An 8474-nucleotide genomic window follows, 5' to 3' on the forward strand; every position below is an offset into this window, starting at 1 on the left:
GCACCTCCTGCTTCCCTCACACCCACTTGCCTCTCTTGGTGTGAGGCAGGATGGTCCGGAGGGTCCCCCCTCCCCGCCAGCCCCCAGCGCTGGCCACGGCAATTATCCTAAATGAAAGTTATTGTTCTGCTAATCCCGGGAACAGCTTGCGAGGGGAGATTTGGGTCTTTCTTTAATAATGCAAAGTTAATGCGGAGTCCCCTTGTAATTATCTTTATCAGAAGGACCCTCAGTTAATCTGACGGTCCAGCAAAGGCCCAGATCAGGCGGCCCATGTAAGCCGGTTGTAAATCGTTTCCATCAACAGATGAAGGGATGGGCCCGGGGGGGAGGGGGGGGGGGGAGGGGGAATTGCAGCCCAGGTGCAAGAATCTGGGAGCAAAAGGGAGCACCGAGGCCAGGCACCTCGAGGTGGCCATAGCGGCAGGACACCTGGGGTCAAGGAGGGTCCTGCTCCCCAGCCCCCCGCCTCCCCTACCCCCGGGGTGCTGAGCGATGGTGGTTGTGGGGAGTGATAGCCGGGTGGGACGCCCCGTCTGGGATGTGGGGCTGAAGGGCCACAGGGTGGGATGGGGTTGCTAGGGAGGGGACATGGGGACATGGGGACAGGGCAAAGGGGTCCGGGGAGAAGACCCGGGGAGGGAACCCACGGGGATGGCAGTGAGGCTTATAGGGGACCCCCGGGGTGGCTGGGGCTGGAGGGCGGGGCGGGCCCACGGGACCCGGGGAGGGGATGGGGAGGACCGAGGGGCGGGGGCCGAGGGGAGCAGAGGGAGGGGCGGTGGGAGGGGGCGGTGGGGGGATCGGGGCGGTGGCCGGGGGGGCCGGGGGAGGGGCGCGGGGCCGGGGCGGCGGGGGGGGCCGGGGGCCGTTAATCCGGGGATTGGGAGCGGCCCCCCCGCCGGCCCGCGGTGTGATTGGAGCCGGGGCGGCCGGCGGGCCGATAAAAGGGGCGGCGGGCGGCGCTCCCCGCTCCGGGCCGGGCCAGGCGGCGGCGATGCCGGGCCGGGCGGAGCCGTCGGGGGGACGCGCGGCGGCGGGGCCGGGCCTGGGGGCCCCGGGGACGGAGGCGCGACCGAGCGGCGCGGGGCTGCGGGCCAAGGGCTTCGCCATCACTGACTTGCTGGGGCTGGAAGCCGAGCTACAGCCGCCCCCTGGCCCGCCCCCCGCTGCCGCCGCCGGGGGCTACGAGAGTGGCGGGGCGCTGGGGCTGGGGCTGGGGCTGCTGTGTGGGCTGGGGGGGCCGGGAGCCCCCTGCCTCCTGCCCGCCCCGCTGCCGCTGCTGCCCGCCCGCGGCCCCCGCCCGCCCCCCGGGCCGCCGCCCGCCGCCCGCCGCCACAAGGAAAACATCTCCGGTGAGCGGGGCCGGGGGGCGCGCACCCGCGCACCGGGGGGCCCGGCTGGAGCCGCTGCCCGAGCGGCCCCGGGGAGCGCCCCCCCCGCGCCGAGCTGAGGTCGGCCCCGGGCTCTCCTCACCCCCCACCCCCCCACCCTTTTGGCCCCCCGGGCTCCCCCTCCCCCTCTCCTGGGATGGCATCGCCCGTGCGGGGCTCGGGGCCCGGCCGTCGGTTGCCGTGGGAGGGGACCCCAGCTGCCTGGGGCGCTGGGCTCGGTCCCCTCGCTGCCGGCGGAACGTGACTCTCCCCCTCCCGCATGCTGCTGCCAGACGAGGACAGCCTGTCCGGGGATGCCGGCGAGCTGAAGATGTCTGCAGCCCAGATCAAGAGGAAGAAACGCCGGCACAGGTGGGGCCCAAGAGCAGGGCTGTCCCCATCCCACCTCTGTCCCCAGGCTGGGGCGGTGGGAGTCCCCAGGGGAGGAAGGAGAAGGGCCGCAACTGGGGTGGGGAGGGGATTTTCAGGAGGAAGACCTCGGGGGGGGGGGGGGGCTGCCAGCCTGGCCGCTTTGCCATCAGGCTCTGGGCTGTGTGGCAGGATGCTCTCTCCTCTTGGCAGGACGGTGTTCACGGCTCACCAGCTGGAGGAATTGGAGAAGGCTTTCAACGAAGCTCACTACCCTGACGTCTATGCCCGGGAGATGCTGGCTGTGAAGACGGAGCTGCCCGAGGACAGGATACAGGTAGGTGGCTGCGATGGGCCCCTCTCCCTGCGGAGCCTGTGGGCTACTGATGCCCAGTGGTCCCTTCTGCGCTGTGGTCAGTGAGTACAAGTGGTGGGAATGTGGTGGTGGCACTGAAATGCAGCGGGGTGCTTGTGGGGGCAGCTCGTCTTCTGTCCCCCTGGCTCCAAACAGGCTCCAAATGGAAATGCAGAACCAGAGGACTGAGCTGGCCCCAACAGCTGCTCACTGCCACCAGCTTGGCTTTGTCCTCCAGAGACCCAGGCAGGAGCTAGTGCGATTCAGGAGCTGCTGGGCTAAGCCGTTTCCCACCGGTTTGCTTACTAGCTGGTCTCTTTGAGGAGCATGTGGCATTTTAGAGCCTGATCCTGCCCTGCTGTGGAGCAGCTCATTGGCTTAAGAATGGGTGGTGGTCTGGGCAGTAGCCAGGTTGTAGCTACACCTCCTGAGCCTTCACGTGCAGGAAGGGGGTGAGGAGGGGGACCTGAGCATCCTCTGTCATCACTGGTCACTGCATTACGGACCCCCTTTCCTGGAGAGGTTGGTGCTCCATGTGGAGGCAGCAGAGGGGCCCTGCGGGCAGGTGGAGCCTAGGGTGACTTTGGCTGGGATCATGCTCCTATGTCAAAATCAGCCTCGTGTAATGTGTGCTCCCTTTCCCCCTCACCTCCCCTCTCTCACTGACACCCACGTGTGTGCCCTCCCTGAACCCCCTCCCCACACACTGTCCTGGCCACCCTCACACTGCCACCTGCGTGTCCACACCCTGTGCTCATATGCCCAAACCCCTCCACGCACGCGGCCGCCCCTTTGCCCTGGACACACACTCCTCTCTGCCTGACGGGCCCTGGATGCCCGGCCATGGGGGCCGTCTCCTCCCCAATCCCACCCCTCCATGCTCTCCTGGCTGTTACCCCTGAAGGTTTGGTTTCAGAACCGAAGAGCCAAGTGGCGGAAGCGGGAGAAGTGCTGGGGCCGGAGCAGTGTGATGGCCGAATACGGCCTCTATGGGGCCATGGTGAGGCACTCCATCCCTCTGCCCGAGTCCATCATCAACTCTGCCAAGAGCGGGCTGGTGGGATCATGCGCCCCGTGGCTGCTGGGTAAGTGGGAGCTTGGGGCTGAGGGGGTTGGGGGGCAGCCTCAGAGCAAACAGCCCTTAGTCTTCCATACGGCTGCCCTCACCCTTTCCTAGAAATGAACAGGGCCTCGGCGTGAGCTGTATGCGGGCTGCCAAGCACCCTGACTTTTCCACTCCCTCCTTGCAAAGAACAGCTGAGAAAGGGAAAAACCTTTTACAGACGAGTCAGACAGGTGCCCGCACGTGGTTAGGTATCATTTTCTGGTGCTAGTAGCCATCGTGGGAGCTGCAGTGTGTCTAGGAAGCCATCACCCTCCCCCCCCAACTGGAGACAATGCTACCTCAGAGCTACCTTCCGCTCATACTCACCTACACTGAGGTAGCACTTGACATCAGGCTGGGACAGGCTGTCGCAGCACTGCTCTCCCTGTCTTCCCTGCTGCAGGGGAGGTATGGACCAGTTCTACTGCAAGCCATCCTCTCGGGCTGCAGAGTGCAGGTAGCCGGGCTCCAGATTGGGAAAGGCTGGTGACTAGCCTGAGTTTTCCTTGGGGTGCAAGCGAGAGCTGAAGGAAGCAGAAGGAGGGCAGGAGGTGATGCTGAGTGGTCCCAGGCAGATGTAAGCAACCGGTGCCCTTGGCTTTGCTCTCTCCCCTCTGCAAGGCATGCACAAAAAGTCCATGGAGGTGAACAGGAAGGCAGAGAGCCAAGAGAAGCTGGCAGATGGCTGGCGAGTGGAGCAGGAGGAGGAGGAACTCAAAGGGAAGCAGGCCAGTTCCCAGAGGGGCTCCGACAAGCTTGGCCCTGCAAAAGGTTTGGAGGACACAGCCATCGACCTCTCCAGGACAGCCAGGCATGAGAAGAGGGGTGTACTTAGGCAGTGCATCAACGGGGACCCCCCCACGGAGCAGAACGACAGGGACCACTGAGCTCAGGCCACCCCGCAGGAGGCCAGACCTCACAGCTTCCTGGCGAGATAATAATATTTATTGAGAGATATATATATTTTTTCTTAAATAATTGAACTTTTATCTGAATTCAGGGCATTTTAAAACTGGGCACACACACCCCCTTGTCCCCTCCTTTCAAGCTGTTCACTTCTCAGCAGAGCCAGGGTGGAGGGTGGGAGAGGTGTCTCAGTGGGGCTGGGAGCAGTGTGATAACTGGACTGCACTGTGGTCAGCACAGACCATTGCTGGGGCAGAGCTGCCCTTCCCCTCTGGGCTGTGGATGCTTCCCAGCTACCCAGGAGCACACAGCGCAGCAATGCAATGGGATTCGCTCCGTTCTCAAGTGTGCGGGTGCAAGGACGGTGCATGAGTTCACAGACGCCTTCTCCGAGCACTTCCACTGCCACACAGTGCCTGTGCGGCGAGTCCCTCCACTTTGAACACACAATTCTTCCACCTCGAGGAGCAGCAGAGCAGGGTTTTTAAATGCGGTAGCGTTCATCCTCAAGCTGGTGTAACCCGACAGGACGTGTCCGTTTATACCTCCTGAGGATCTGGCCTGCCAATGCAGCCTTATCACTGGATTTACACTGTGTAGCTTCCTTAACTCATGTTTGGGAGAAGGGGGTAAAGCCATTTCTGTTTTTGCAATGATTTTGTATACTCTTGAATGTTATCTGCTACACTATGCATAATAGAACAGACCTTTTTTAAAACCAAGCCATAGTACCCTGGAGCAACTAAAAAAAAAATTGTGAATTGACATAAGAAGATATTTTGTAATTGTCTGTAAAAAGTGTTAATGTCAGAGCTGTTTCTTGGTCATCCTATATTTATGTCTGAAAGCACTTTAGTGATCTGGATTTTTGAATGTGGCTCTCCCTGTTTTGTCTGCCATTTATTTATTTATTACACATCCATAAATAAAGTTGTGGTGTATATTTGCTTTTCATGCTCTGCATTGCAGTTTGTACCTTCCTTTGGCACTTCTCATGGTAGCTGCTAGCTGTGAGCAGATCTTCCCCAGCCTCGTGCTTAAACTGGGCCGGAGAGCTCTGCTGAGGCAGTGTGGTCGCTCCAAGGGGGCAAAGCCAAGCCCTCATGCATCTCCCCAGAACTAAGGTCTAGTCCAGTGGCCTACACATGCCAGAAGGTGATTGATTTGTGTCAGCCAAAGAGCCAAACCACAGCTGATGGGTTAGGAGATGATCCGAAACTCAGCCAGCTCCTGAGGGAAGTTGTGGGGAGGAAGAAAGTTGCTCCATGCTCCCATGCATTAGGGAAAATCCTCCTCAATACAGCTTGAGTGGGAGGTTCTTCACTGAAATGTTTCCCGCCCTGATGGCAGGACAGGCACTCTGCCTCTCAAGTGTCTGTGCAGTGTGCTCTTCCTGTTGCTTTGGAAGGTGCAGAGCTGGGCCGGTGTTGCCACATCCTTGTGGTTGAATACAAGGAGCAGCTGCCCACTTGGGCGAGGTGAGCACATAGTGGGAGGTACCGTGGGGGGCACCCTGGCCTCCCAAGGAGGCACACAGAGCAGCCGCGTGGTCCCAACTGCCCAAGCACCCTCAGCAGTGCATGCGGCCACCCAACTGCCTGACTCCTGGCTCTGACGGCTCCTCATCTCACGGCTGGGCTGAACTGGCCCACGCACATGCTGTGACAGCTCTCCTGGAACACCCCCAGTTTCATCTACCAGCCAAACAAACCAGAAAATTATCAAAAGGTTTTATTAAAATCTGAGTAATTCCAATTTGGAAAGTTCTGTAATACAGCTCAGGGGGTGTGTGGCCATGTAACAATGCTGTCACCTGTCCCTGCTTCTGTTGCTGGACCTGGCTTCTTGCACACAGGCAGCCACAGGCTGTGCTGGGCAGGGGGAGAGCAGTGGGATGCTGGCTGGGAAGAGCAGAGCAATAAAAGTGGCATCTGCAGATTTCCTGCTTTTCCCCTCCTCTGCTCGGCCAGCCCCCCCCGGGTGGCAGGGGGAAACATATGCATGGCAAATACAAGCTTTGCAGCAAAAAAAATATGTTTGATGGGGAGGGGGGGGGGGGCATAGGGAGCACAGTTCAGGAAAGGACCAGCCAGGGCTTATTGCAGCAGCAATTAGGCTCACTGAGAGCCGAGACTTAGCACATTGGAGGCCTAATCCTGCCTGAGCAGCATCTGCAAACCTTTTATTTGGGCTGTGCCATGCTGGCACTGGATGCCTGCAATCTTTTTTTTTTTTTTTTTTTCCTCTGCCCGAGTGCAGATGGCCTGGCTCTTTGCCTTGTGCTGGGTGCAAGTGCTGTGGGAGCCGCAACTGCTACAAGGTGAAATACCCCAGCATTGTGCCGGATGCAGACAATGCTTCTGGTAGTGCCTGGTAGGCTCCCAGCTCTCACTTCACACGGTGAAGGAGGAGCCGTGGGGAGGGCTGCTGGCCCAAGGCACTTCTCATGTGCTAGGAAGTAACCACAGGGTGCAGCCAGGTGTTGGGGCTCAGATGTGCCCTTGCCCCGCCACTCACGGGGTGAGAGCCCAAGGGAGGCCAGGTGAAGGGTGATGCTGGTGGATGTCAGTGACCACGCAAGGCTCAGCTCCTGGTTACCACCAGGGGCTGGCGGCAGGGTATGATGGAGCAATTCTTGGAGCAGTCGCAGTCATTCAACTCTTAGTTGCCTGTGCTAAGTCCAGCAGGGAAGTGCTCGCTGTCCTCCATATGTCACTGTGGATGTAGTGGCAGTAGGAGTAGGACAGCACACTCTTCTTGTCGTTTGCTTCAGATTTGATCTGTCCTGAGATTAGTGGTAATCAAACCCAGCCACAGCTCCTGCCAGCACTGGTTCAGGCCAGGGTCGGCTGCAACAGCACAACAGAAGAAAACCTGACTTATGGCAGTGGCTGCCACTTGCACACATCTCCACCACTGCAGCGGGGCTGCCTATGCAAGACCCAGCAGCCGTCCTGGTGACCACACCAGGGCCTGGCTGGCACGAGCTTCCCTCTGTGAGGGGCCCTGGGGATCCCTCAGCCACAAAGGCTGGGTTCACTCAGGCAGGAGAGCCCTTCCATGTGGCTCAGGCAAGAGGAGTCAGTAACATCAAAGCCACCGTTCAGCAGCTGGCACTGCTGCAGCCTGCCTTCAGTTCACCAGGGCTGCTGCCCGTGGCACACCCAGATCTCCTCGCAGCGCTGTGTGCTCGGCCCTAGCCAGGGACTTAAGCAATCCGCTAAACCAGTCATGGAAGAAGGGACAAGGAAAGGGAAAAGGGACTAAAACGAGATTATTTTGGTATCTCCCAGCTTTTAGGGGATTGGAAGCTGACTGTCAGGCACACACGTCTGGGGGTTGCAAGTGGGTGGTGGGGGTGCCCTGGTGATGGGCCCAGAGCAGGCTGGAAGAGAGAATGCAAATGCAGGGCTGCATCTGCAGAAGCATTTTCAGGGTGCCATTTCTGTACAGCTTCTTCATACAACTTTCTAACTGGCATTTTGTCTCGGCTGATGCTCCCAAGCGGCCGGCTGGATTTTCAGACTGGGAGGTTAGGAAGCAAGTATGAACATTTTGTAAAGTGCTCCCTCGTGCGGAGCCAGGCGCTGGGACACAAGCCCGGCTGGAGCGCTAACCAGAAAGAAGCCTCACTCCTTCCCCCCAGTCCAGCAGAGCCCTGTTCATCTGTGTGCCGACACGCAGGGATGCCTGGAGGCGGAATTAAAGAATCCTGCGGGGGGTTGTTTTTCATTACTTGCTTCTCAGACTGCCAACAGATGCTCGGTACAACGAGCAGCCCCTTCCCCAGAGTGAGCCAGCTTCTGGCAGAGGACACAGGCGCGGATGAGTGGCTCTGAATTCCTCCTGGCTGCTCCTTCTCAAGGTTAGTCCAGCACTAAGACCAAGCACGTTCTTACAAATCAAGCGCATGTCTTCAGCCCACAAAATCTCACCAGGTTGGCACTGGCAAGGACAACCCGTTTTGCTCTGGGTGTGCACCATTTCCCTCTCATTCCATGTTCAGCCGGCGTGAGGCTCAGGGAGGGCTGGGCAGCAAAGGCCTCACCTGCCATTTTTGGCCCCATTCCCCCCCTTTCCCACCTTCTGCAGCCGTGGCGCCAGGGCCCGGGGAGCAGGGCCTGGGTCCGGGGAGCGCCGGGGCAGCGGGGCCTGGCGCAGACCCTGCCCGAGGCGAGGCCCCCCGAGCCGCCGGGCGAGCTGCCCGTTGCCCGTGGCCCGGAGCTGCCCGTGGCCCGCGGTGCCGCCGCTGCGGGGTAAGCCGCTGCTGCACACCCGCCCTACGCTCCCCGGCCGCCCGGGGCCGCTCTGCGCCGCCGCTCGCAGGCCGTGGCGGAGCCTGCGCGCCGCGGCCACTCTAGCCGCG

The 8474-nt window shown here is 60.4% G+C and overlaps 1 protein-coding gene across 2 annotated transcripts; it reads left to right on the forward strand.

Moving 5' to 3' along the window:
• The first annotated feature begins 875 nt into the window (after positions 1-875).
• On the forward strand, positions 876-5057 carry VSX1 (visual system homeobox 1). 2 transcript variants are annotated; one of them, XM_056357839.1, is made up of 5 exons: positions 876-1355; positions 1667-1745; positions 1956-2079; positions 3002-3182; positions 3824-5057. In XM_056357839.1, exons 1-5 carry the CDS (start codon positions 998-1000, stop codon positions 4087-4089), a joined length of 1008 nt encoding a protein of 335 aa, XP_056213814.1. In that variant the 5' UTR covers positions 876-997; the 3' UTR covers positions 4090-5057. The 2 variants fall into 2 exon arrangements, with proteins under 2 accessions (XP_056213814.1, XP_056213815.1); XM_056357840.1 differs by having other exon boundaries at positions 891-1355; positions 3014-3182.
• Positions 5058-8474: the final 3417 nt, after the last annotated feature.

This window comes from Falco biarmicus, chromosome 12 (assembly GCF_023638135.1).
Source record: "Falco biarmicus isolate bFalBia1 chromosome 12, bFalBia1.pri, whole genome shotgun sequence".
Lineage (NCBI taxonomy): Eukaryota > Metazoa > Chordata > Aves > Falconiformes > Falconidae > Falco > Falco biarmicus.

Bases quoted from the DNA above. Each gene is read 5' to 3' on its own strand.
- VSX1 (XM_056357839.1), top strand. From the start codon at position 998: ATGCCGGGCCGGGCGGAGCCGTCGGGGGGACGCGCGGCGGCGGGGCCG. The intron at 1,746-1,955 runs GTGGGGCCCAAG...TCCTCTTGGCAG, and splicing joins AGGAAGAAACGCCGGCACAG to GACGGTGTTCACGGCTCACC. The intron at 3,183-3,823 runs GTAAGTGGGAGC...CCCCTCTGCAAG, and splicing joins ATGCGCCCCGTGGCTGCTGG to GCATGCACAAAAAGTCCATG.